Below are 12,751 nucleotides of genomic sequence, written 5' to 3'. Positions count from 1 at the left end.
CCGTGTGTAAATAATTACACTATTTTGCACACTACAGTGTGCTTTTTTTGTTTGTTTGCTTGACTGTCCTCCCCAATGGATGTCAGATTCCTTGCAGACAATAAGGACTGTCTTTAATTCTCTAACCCATTGTATAGTGGCTAGAAGACATATCCAAGGCAACAATAAGTGTTCAATGCTCCAATGATATCACTCTCTTTTTGAAAAGCTTCCAATGCCTCTCCATTGCTTATTAAAGTAAAAACTCTGTATCCTGGCATTCAAGGCCATTTAACATGTTTACTCAGCCTAACAGTTTTGTCTCATTATTTATTCATCATTCATTCATTCAGTAGTCAATTACTAAGTACCTACTATATATGTAGCACAGTGCTGAGTATTAAAAACAGGAAAATGACTGTTTCTATTATTTCATCACAAAAATATTAGCTGAAGGATACACCTGATATTAACACACGCTTCCAGCTACAGCTCTGCCTTTCAAAAGTCTACCTCTGCCAGAAGCCTTGCTTCAACTTCCTCTTCCCTCTACTCTTTGAACCCCCAAAGAACTTTATGTCTCTTTCCCATCATTTACATTATTTTCACCTCTATTATAATTATTTGCATGCTCATCTTAACCTTTCTCCTAGACCTAAATCTCCTTGAAAGCAAGAACCTTGTCTTTACCCACCTTTGTTTTCTTCACACCCCATTTTTGACCCAATGATTTGTATATTAGGAACTCACTAAATGTTTGCTAACTGGAGTGGAATTCAACACTCACCACACTGAATGATGAACGGGATGGACATGGCTTGTCTTCTGTGATACCGAACAGAATCTAAAGATCTCTCCACATCATTATTTGCATATCCAAATTCATTCCAAAACAATGTCAGATTTCTATTACCTGAAAAAAAAAGAAAGAAAAAAGAAAGCAGGCAGAGAATAATGAAAGAATATAAAATCAATAAGATCAAGATGATAAGCAAAGAGAAGTTTGGATATAAACATATGTATGTACAATATGATCTCAACTATGTAAAACTTAGTATATATATACATAAATAAGAGATTAAAATATTAACATTGGTTTTCTCTGAGTACAGGTGAAATTTGTTTTCTGCTTTGTACTCTCTTGCATTGTCCAAATTATATGTAATAAATATGCAATACCTTTATAATAAAACTAAACACAATTTCAGTTATAAAATATATATATACTTTTATTGTTGCAATAAAATACACTTGACATTTCAAATTTTTTTCTTAAATATTCCCAGGAGGGACTGTACTGATTAAACTTAACAGCCATCCTTAAGACTACTGATACAAATATTTATCATCTTGTCTCACATCCAGAGTTCCTATTTTCTCTCTTTCCCCCTTTCTTTCCAGTCTCTGTTGTTTATGCCCTACCCTTGCCCCAGACTCTAAACACCATCCTTGCTTAGAAACAGCACTTGTTGTGGAGGACTACACAGGAGTCCTCCTTGAGAGGCTGTGTTTTTATTCTTTGATCTAGCAATTGCACCGCTAGGAATCTTTCCTACAAACACACAAAACAATGGCCATATATATTATAGCACTGTTTAAATAGCAAACAAACAAAACAAAAACAGAAACAAAACACCTGGAAACAATGTAAAAGCCTAGAACAGGGAACTGATAAATCCCATTTCCAAACAAGGGAACACTAGGTAACCTTTAAAACATGGAGTTAGAGCCAAATTATTGTATCAAGATCTCCATGAGAGAATTTTAATAATAATTTTTTAAAGACATAAAACAGCATACCTAGCATAGTCAATTTTTGCAATGCAAAAAAGCATATACATATAAAATTTTGACAGACACACTTTTCTTTTCCTAAAAGGATACAAAAGAAAGTTTTAACAGCGGCTATCACTGGAGAAAGGGACAGTTTGAAAAGAAGTCAGGGGAAGGTACTTTCACTTTCCATTTTTTACTTTCTGAACATTTTGAATGTTTTTACACGTGCATGTATCACTTAAAAATCTTTTTTGAAAAAAGAATCCACGTTTACCATTCTGTCCAATATGATAACCAACTGGCCACATGTGGCTACTGACCACTTGAAATGTGGCAGACATACAACATTTCATCAATGTACAAAGTTCAAAAAGTAAGGTTCTAAAATACATATCTTGGAAATAACATACATGAAATAGGGCCAGGCTTACATCAACCTTAACATATGACTGTGTAATCCAAGCAAAACACAAATAAACATCCTTACACCTAACTATTCCTGTTAAAATTTAGGTTCAGAATGCTATGTGCCTTTAAGACTAACAGGGAAGGGACTCAGTCTTCAAAAAGGGCCTTACAACTGGGCTGGGCTGACAGCCCACAAATTCTCAGGTCTTCTGCCTTGTTTTTTCACAAAATTCCTACCAGCTCTCACCGCAAATTTCACTTTGCATTCTGCTTTTTGGGCTTTTCTCAACTCAGACCCTACTTTTTCACTGCACACCAGATCCTGAAATACTCTTTGGTGTCTGGACAGGGCTCATGAGTTCCTGTCCTCTGAATTTCACATGAGCTACTCAGCTCTTACTATGTTGAGGCATGAAGTGGTGTAGATTAAAGTCAGGTGATTTGACCACTGCATCTGCCACAAATTCACTGTGTAACTGTGGAAAGCCAGTAAATTTTCTTAACCATAAAGTAAATGTTTACAATAACTTGCCTTACATTCTTATCACTAAGAATAAATATGAAGGTGTATTAAAAACTATAGGGCCCTGAAGAAATTTAAGTTGCTGCTAATCTGTATTTGTTTTCTTTCTCATTGTTACTTCCCCAAGAAGACCTCACCTTTTCAAAGGAGGAACTGTGCTTTATCACTTTGCATGCCCTCAACTCAGAGATCAGCATCCTGCACCTAACAAGCCCTCAAAAAATGTTGCTGCACTTTTGACAGAACAGCTCATTGATGTGTTGTTCAGGATAAAATAAAATTTAAATAATATCTCTCCCTGAAAACATTAACTAAACACAATTAACACTACCCAGCAAACTTATAAAATGAATATCAACTGTGAACCCCACTACAAGGATTTTAACAGAGGTAAAACTACTAGAATGTTAGAAATAAAGACACACACCTCTTGAGTGTGGGTTGTTATCTGCTCTGTGATCACACCACTCTTACAACATTACACATTACATTTCAGTTCACTTTGATGCCTATTTTTTCCTCTAGAGAGTGAAATCCTTGAAGACAATAGCTATGTTTAGGATTCTGTTTTCAGCAGCTGACACTCAGAGCTTAATGTTTACTTATAAGACTAAATAATACTAAAGGATTACTGGTTATCAAAGGCAGAAATGAGAACATTCAGTAGCCCAACATCTAATGATAGGTGACTGATAGAAGATATTATACTATTCAAAGTAGATATCAGGACAAAGAAAACAACCAGAGTTATTCAATCTGGGGATCAGAAATGGCTTTTCCTAACTGCCATGGGAACTTTGACTTTTTTCCTTCAGACAGAAGCTACTCAATATGCACAATTTATAATATGTTATTAAAACAAATTTCCATGTAGTGGACCCTAAAGACTAGGTAGATGCTTCAGCAAGTAGATAAGTACATCGGTCAGTGAAATGGCAGTGGGAAGAAACATATCACACCAGTTCCTGTTTTGTTCCATGTGTTACTCAGTCTGTAGATATTTATACAATTATCCTGAGAAAATAATTCCTCCCATTCAAAGGAACTCCCAAAAGGCTATTAGTGGATTTTTCAGCCAAAACACTGAGAGAATGGGATAATATAATCGAAGTGCTGGGAGGAAAAAAACCCTCTGCTAATCAAGGACATGTTATCCAGCAAATATGTCCTTTAGAAATGAGGGAAAGATAAAAAAAAATCAACAAACAAAGCAAAACAAAAGCTGAGGGAGTTAATTACCAGTAGTCCTGCCTTACAAGAAATATTAAGGGATGTTCTCCAAGCTGAAATGAAAAGAAACTAACTAGTAACTTGAAAACATAAAACTCACTGGTAAGGGTAAATACATAGTTAAAATCAGGATACTTTAATTTTGTAATGGTGGTATATAAATCACTTAAATCTAGTATAAAGTTTAAAAGACAAAAGTATTAAAAATAACCATAGCTACAATAATTTCTTAATGGATATACAATAGTAAAACATGTAAGCTATGAAATAAAAAACAAATGTTTGCAGGGGGAGGGAATATAAAGGTCAAGTTTTTACATGCAAGTGAAGTTGTTATACTTAGAATAAACTATTATAAGTATAATGTATTTTATGTAAATCTCATAACCACAAAGCAAAAACGTGTAGCAGATGCACAGAAGATAAAAAGAAAGGATTCAAAATATAACACTACAGAAAATCACTGTAACACAAAGGATGAGACCAAGAGAGGAAGAAAGAAACAAAGGAACTAAAAAGCAGCCAGAAAACAATCAATAAGACAGCAGCAGTAAGTCCTTATCTATCCATAATTATTTTAAATGTAAGTGGATTAAATTCTCCCATCAAAAGTTGTAAAGTGGCTGAATAGATAAGATCCAACTGTATGCTGCCTATAAGAGATTCACTTTAGTTTTAAGGACACACATTAGCTAAAACTGAAGAGATGGAAAAAAATATATGATGCAAATGGAAACCAAAAATGAGTATGGGTAACTATACTCGTATCAGAACAAATAAACTTTAAGTCAAAAATGATAAGAAGAGGGAAAAAAAAGTTATTATCCAACGATAAAGAAGTTGAATCATCAAGAGGCTATAACAATTGTAAATACACATACATCCAACATCAGAGCACCTAAATATATTAAGCAAACAGTAACAAATCTAAAGGAAGAAATAAACAGCAATGCAATGATAGTAGGGAATCAAAAACAAAAAAAAGGAAAAAAATCACATCTCAATAGATACTGAAAAAGCATTTGATAAAATTCAACACCCATTCATGATAAAAAAAAACTCTTACCAAAGTTGGTATAGAGGGAACATATCTCAACATAACAAAAGCTATTTATATTTAATGTGATCACTATCAAAATACCCAGGAAATTTTTCACAGAAATAGAACAAATAATCCTAAAATTTATACAGAATCAGAAAAGACCCAGAATTGCCAAAGCAATACTGAAGAAAAAGAATGAAGTTGGAAGAACAACCCTCTCAGACTTCAGATACTACTACAGAGCTATGTAATCAAAACAGCATGGTTTTGACACAAAAACAGACATATGGATCAATGGAACAGAATAGAGAGCCCAGAAATAAAACCCACAAACTTTTGGTCAACCTTTGACAAAGGAAGCAAGAACATACAACGGAGTAAAGACAATCTCTTCAGAAAATGGTGCTGGGATAACTGGAGAGCCATATGTAAATCAATGAAGTTAGAATGCTCCCTCACACCATACACAAAATAAACTCAAAATGGCTTAAAGACTTAAACATAAGACAAGACACTATAAACCTCTTAGAATAAAACACAGGCAAAGCATTATCTGACATAAATCTCAGCAATGTTCTCCTAGGGCATTCTACTCAGGCAATAGAAATAAAAGCAAAAACTAACAAATGGGACTTCATTAAACTTATGAGCTTTTCACAGCAAAGGAAACCATAAGCAAAACAAAAAGACAACCTACGGAATGGAAGAAAATATTTGCAAAAGATGAAATTGACAAGGGCTTAATTTCCAGAATATATGAACAGCTTGTACAACTTAATAACAAAATAAAACAAACAACCCAATCCAAAAATGGACAGTAGACCTAAACAAGCAATTCTCCAATGAAGACATGCAAATGCATTGGAAAAAAATGCTCAATATCATTAATCAGAGAAATGAAAATCAAAACTACAATGAGGTTTCACCTCACCCCAGTTAGAATGGCCATTATTCAAAAGTCCACAAAGGATAAATGCTGGAGAGGGTGTGGAGAAAAGGGAACCCTCCTACAGTGTTGTTGGGAATGTAGTTTGGTGCACCCATTATGGAAAACAGCATAGAGATTCCTCAAAAGACTAAAAATAGACTTACCATATGATCCAGCAATCAAACTCCTGGGCATATATCAAGAGGAAACTCTTAATTTGAAAAGATACATGCACCCCAATGATCATAGCAGCACTATTTACAATAGCCAAGACATGGAAACAACCTAAATGTCCATCAACAATGACTGGATAAAGGAGCTGTGGTATACTTATCCAATGGAATAGTACTCGGTCATAAAAAATAATAAAATAATGCCATTTGCAGCAACATGGATGGACCTAGAGATCATTATTCTAAACGAAGCCAGAAAGAGAAAGAAAAATACCATATGATACCACTTGTATGTGGAATCTAAAAATAAGGAAAAAAAGAGGACACTAATGAAATCATCTACAAAACAGAAACAGACTCACAGACATAGTAAACAATCTTATGGTTACCAGGGGAGGAGGGTGGGAAGGGATAAATTTGGAAGTTAAAGATTTGCAAATATTAGCCACCATACGTAAAAATTGATTAAAAAACAAATTTCTTCTGTATAGCACAGAGAATTGTATTCAGTATCCTGTAATAACCTTTAATGAAAAAGAATGTGAAAACAAATACATGTATGTATAACTAAAACATTATGGTGCATACCAGAAATTGACACAACATTGTAAGCTGACTATACTTCAATTAAAAAAAAATTGAGATAAATGAAAACAGAAACACAACATACCAAAACATCAGATGCAACAAAAGCAGTTCTAAGAAAGACATCCATAGTGATAAGCACCTACATTAAGAAACAAGAAAGATCTCAATCTAATTTTACACATCAAGGAACTAGAAAAAGAAGAACTAAGACCAAAGTTAACAGAAGAAAGGAAATATCAGAACAGAATAAATGGAATAGAGAATTTAAAAATAGAAAAGATCACTAAAACTAACAGCTGCTTTTTGAAAAGATAAATATAATTGACAAACCCTTAATCAGACTAGGTAAGAAAAAGCGTGAAGACTCAAATAAAGTCAAAAATGAAAGAGGAGACATTACAACTGATAATACAGAAATACAAAGGACATTAAGAAACTATGAACAACTACTTGCCAATAAATTATATAACGTAGAAGAAATAGGTAAATTCCTAGAAACATATAACCTACTAAGACTGAATCATAAAGAAACAGAAAATCTGAACAGACCAAGAATGAACAGAGAGATTAAATCAATAATCAAAAAATCTCTCAACAAAGAAAAGCCAAGTACCAGATAGCTTTACCGGTGAATTTTATCAAACATTTTTAAAAAATGAATTCCTGTCCTTCTCAATCTTTTCCAAAATTGAAGAGGAAGGCACACCTCCAAACTCATTTTCACAAGGCCCACATTACCCTGATTCCAAAACCAGATACGGACACTACAAGAAAAGTACAGGCTAATGCCAGTGGTGAACATGGATACAAAAATCGTCAACAAAATAAAGCACACCAAATTCAAAAGAGAAATAGGAGGATTGTGTGGTATTCATCTCTGGATGCAAGAATGGTTCAACATACACAAATCAATAAACACCATACATCACATTAATGGAATGAAGAATAAAAATCATTTGATAATCTCAATAGATGTAGAAATAGCATTTGACAAAATTCAACATCCTTTTATGATAAAACCTCTCAATGCATTAGGTACAGAAGCAATATACCAGAATAGACAAAGCCATCTTGAGAAAGAAGAACAAAACTAGAGGCATCACAATTCCTAATTACAAATTATATTACAAAGCTATAGTAATCAAAACAGTATGGTATTGGCAGAAAAACAGAAATACTGACCAATGGAACAGAACAGGAAGCCTAGAGATAAACTCACACATTTACAGTAAACTAACCTTTGACAAAAGTGCCAGGAATACACAATGGGGAAAGAATAGTCTTTTCAATAAATGGTGGGAAAAATAGGTTAAAGACTTAAATGTAAGACCCGAAACCATAAAGTTCCTGGAAGAAAATAAAACAAAAAGCTCCCTGATGTTGATATGGGCATTTATTTTTTTGGATATGACACCAAAAGCACAAGCAACAAAAGGAAAAAAAAACCCAAGTGGGACTACATCAAAGTGAAAAGCTTTTGTACAGCAAAGGAAACAATCAAAAAATGAAAAGGCAACACACAGAAGGGGAGAAAATATCTGTGGATCATTTGTACGATAAGGGGTTAATATCTAAAATATACAAAGAACTCACACAATTGAATAGCACAAACAAAAACAAAAAAACCAAATACTTATTTAAAAATGGGCAAAAAACCTATTGAACAGTTTTCCAAAAAAGACATACACATAGCTAACAGGTTCATGAAAAAGGTGTTCAACATCACTAACAATCAGGGAAATGGAAATCAAAACCAAATAAGCTATCACCTCACACCTGTTAGGATGGCTATTATCAAAATGAGAAGAGATAAACAAATGTTGTCAAGGATGTGGAGTAAAAAGGATCCCTTGTACATTGCTGGTGGGAATGTAAATTGGTATAACCATTATGGAAAATTGTATGAGGTTTCCCCAAAAACTTAAAAGTATAACTACTATATGATCCAGAAATCCACTTCTGGGTGTGTATCTGAAAGACATGAAATCAGTATCTTGAAGAGATATCTGCACTCCCATGTTCACTGCAGCATTAGTTACTACAAGCAAGATATGGAAATACTAAAGTCACCTTAATATTCACTGATGGATGGAATGTTGAAGAAAATATGTGTGTATGTGGGTGTGTGTGTGTGAGAGAGAGATTAAGAGGGAGAATAGACTATTACCCATAAACAATTTGGAAATCCTGCCACTTGCAACAAGAATGAACTCGGAGAGCATTCTGCTAAATGAAATAAGCTAGACAAAGAAAGATAAATATTGTATGCCATGACTTATATGTGGAATCTAAAAATTACAGTAATAATACAGTTGAACTCATAAAAACTGAGAGTAGAATGGTGGTTACCAGCAACTGTGGGCCAGAGGAAACAGGGAGGTGTTGGTTGAAGGGTACAAACTTTCAGTTATAAGATGAGTAAGTTCTGAGGATCTAATGTACAGCATGGTGACTACAGTTAATAATACTGTACTGTATAATTGAAATTTGCTGAGAGAGTAGATCTTAAGCATTCTCACCTCTTACACATGTAAAAAAGTAACTATGTGAGGTGGCAGAAATATTAATTAACTTAATTGTGGTAAATATTTCACAATGTATATGTATAGCAAATCATCATGTTGTTCACTTAAAGCATACACTAGCTGTTATAAATTATATCCCAATAAAAATGGGAAAAAAATCACTGTCTATCCTAGTCTGGCAAAATACAGCAAAATTAATAAAAATTCATTATATTACATTGGCCTTAACTAATGGAATGGTATACAATTATGGATTTTTTAATATATGTTTTTTATAAAACATCTTTTGTTAATACATCTTAATGAAGGTTTTAAAATTGCTGTTTCATCCAGAAGTCAATTAAGAGCAAAAATGTGAAATTTCAAAACATGCAAAAGTACCTGATTTTTAAAAACACATCTTAAATATTTCCACCCACCTATAGAGCGCTATGTAGATAACCTCAAATTTATTAATTTCAAAATTATATTATTCTAACATCTGCAGGGTATTCTAATCCGAAAATTCAGTTTACTTTTGAAAACAGGAAATGGCTATAACCAAACAGGCAGTATTCAAAATTATGAAAGAATGCATATCTTGAGACTTTTGTTTGAGTAATCAATGAGCATGATCAAGGGTTAATGCACAGAGAATTAAAGTCATAAAGTCATAATGAGAAAAACTGTGAAAATTTAATTTATTACTCGCTATGTTTAGAGTACTTTATTCAGAAGATTCCTAATGCTTAAATTAGTCTGATTAATTTTTCATGTCTCTTAAAACTAGGAAAAAATAATGGGAACTACTACAATAACTTACTAAAAATTTGCCACAAACCAGTAACTAAAAGATCAGTTCAAATAGATTTTGCCTCTTAAAAATAGGAGAAGCGCAACGCCCTCCTAGATATCAGTTTCATGTCTATTCATAGAATGTACAATGACATACAGGGAATCAATTAGCCAAAGGGAAAAATAATAAAATTCAGTAATAAACTACCAAAGCCAAGCTTTGATGGTTTCCATCAAAACAAGGAAGGCTACACAGTTTATGAAATCAAAGCACCAGGAAAATCATAAGATGGAGAAGGTATTTAAATCAGGTCCCTGTCTTCAGGTTGTTCTGCATCTTAAACAGATGATTATATTCTATTTCTAAAGATCTCCTCTGATAGAAGTTACACACCCATTCTCAGGAAACTATAAATCATGCCGCCTCCTCTGCGGAAGACTGTCCTGTTTGTCATTCGTAGCTAAGCCAGACATCAGACCCCTCCTAAGCTGATCCACGGTGTGGTCATTTATCTTGTATAGTCTTGATGGCATCTCTGGGTTAGGGATGGCAAACTGGTTTCAACTGGTATGTCAGTTCCAACCTGTTGGTAGTGATGCCTGTACCCTCTCTAAGCCAATCGCCACTTACAAGGAAGAAGTGGCACAACAGCTTAGAGGGTGTGCGGTGCACGTGGGGTGTGGGAAGGCCTACATAACCGCTTCCCAAAGGGCTCTGTTTGATTGGAGGAAAACAAGGCAAGAGATGCTTCAGCGGTGGTGAAGGGGCCTCCAACGCCATCCCTTCTCTTGGCTCCTGGGTGTGTTGGAGTGGGGCTGGGCCTGTCTCGGGGTACTGTACAGTTAGTGGCAGCTGCAGCCAGAATGTCTTCACTTCTTCATCCTACAGTGAGCACAGCAGGCTCCAGGCAAAACTCCAGAAATCTGCGGCGCTGGCCCAACCTGCACTGAGTGTCAGCTTCATGACTTCATCTGATGACGCAGCACTGCTGTCTCTCACTTCCTATCAGCTGCTTCCTGTAAGGAGCTCCTTAAGCTGCAAAATGATTTCAAAACCACCACCCCCAACTTGAGAAAATACACGATGATAAAAAATAAATTAAAAATTTAATAACACATGTGATTAAGATGTGATTTTCCATCTTACTACCCACAACTACATCTATACATATTTGAAAAGCTGCAGCACATATATGCACAAGGCATGACACTACTTTAGACAGTCATTGGTAGGCAGGGATCTAAGGACTCCGAGTCACACTCTAAGGCCCCCTAGGGCCTCCTGCCTCCCAGTTCAGAACCACATCGTTTTGTGAGCTGAACACTAGGTAAGAAGACTGTTGTGAGCCTTGTGATGACAAATCTTCAAAAACAAATCTGAGGAAAGTTAGGTTTCCATGGCATCTTTTCTTTTAAAGAAGCAATTTTACTTTCCCTTTTAAGGTTATATTTTCATTTAGTCATATTCATAGCTTTTCTTTAGATATATTCATTTTTTTCTATTCTTTCTAAAATGTGGAAGTCAAAATTAGACATAATAATATGATCTACTGCACACTCATAAAAAGTTCTGTGTTATCCCGGGCAATAGCCTAGTCAGCTAGTCTCTCCTCAATGCCTGGGTTAGCATAATTTATCCTTCTACCAGGATTCTCCTTACCTCACTCAGACATACAGAAAATCTCTAACTGACTTAATGTTCTCAAAAGTCTAAACATTCTTCTGTTGTTAATACAACTTACGTGTAATTCTGATTGCATTGTCTTACTTTCAGAGTCATTAGCTACAACTGACTCTCTTTTACCAAGGTACACATATGCAGACTAATGAAGAAAGTTTTGAGATCTTGCTTCTGATATGGCAGGGTAAAAATCAAACTGTAAGAATCAAAGTGTATTTAATTCCAGACAAAAGAAAAATGGTTGGCTTTTTCGTATTTTATCTGCAATACAGGTGAGATCCTCTGAGATATTTTAGCAAGAAACTTCATTATAGATGTAAAAAATGTCATTATCATGATAATAAGTGCAGTCAGAAAGAAAAGGAAGCCTAAGTGCTGTCAATGGTGATAATTTCAATTGCCAGGTGAAAGCAGCGTAAAAGAATAAAATCTAAGAATGTGATTTAAAAAAAAAAAAAAAGGAAGTCAATCCACTGAACTCCTGAACCATCCCGCTATTTGCTGGGAGCTGGCACAAAGTAACAATTTTAAACAGAGTATATATTGATGCCATATAAATCAGTTAGGCACAATGTCTATACTGTTTTTTAATATTTTAATTTTATCTCTAATTCCTCTCACATCAAGCTCTTCCTCCAATGCAATTTGCTCAGTGGTATAGAGCTCTACTGCTGCTGCTGTCAAATAGTAAATCACCAGCTAACATGGTAACCAAACAGTAGGTGAGGGACGTTCTTCCTCATAGAAGTGTTAGAGGTAATAAGTGATGAAAATACAGTGGAATTAAAATACTAGACTTTGGAGCTCCTAAGGTATCTGACCTTTGATCACTAACTGTTCATATCACTAAAAGAGAAACAACTGAACAATATATGGCTCCTGATAGAACACACCACCACCTATGAAGTATCTTGACAAGAAAAAAAAACACACACACATGCACATTTGAATTTGATCAAGCTGCTAGATTCTACCAACTTACAAAGAAATAAACCAACTGAAAGAATGCAGTAATGCAGTAATGCAGTAAGCAAAATTTAAACTATGAAAACTGTAAGACAACCAACGCAGTTTTTCCCACGAATAAACTGCAAAAAAAAAAAGAAAGAAAGAAAGAAAAGAAA

At 34.6% G+C, this 12,751-nt stretch overlaps 1 protein-coding gene across 1 annotated transcript in view; it reads right to left on the bottom strand.

The window, feature by feature from the left end:
* The window catches only part of MORC1 (MORC family CW-type zinc finger 1), a 144,057-nt gene that overhangs the window by 67,457 nt on the left and 63,849 nt on the right, over positions 1-12,751 (bottom strand). Inside the window, 1 exon segment of the mRNA XM_072965611.1 lies at positions 767-892. Coding sequence (XP_072821712.1) covers positions 767-892 — 126 coding nt within the window.

Source organism: Vicugna pacos, chromosome 1, assembly GCF_048564905.1.
Source record: "Vicugna pacos chromosome 1, VicPac4, whole genome shotgun sequence".
NCBI lineage: Eukaryota > Metazoa > Chordata > Mammalia > Artiodactyla > Camelidae > Vicugna > Vicugna pacos.
Note: the sequence above shows the minus strand (reverse complement) of the source record. Positions and strands in the feature narration are given on the sequence as shown.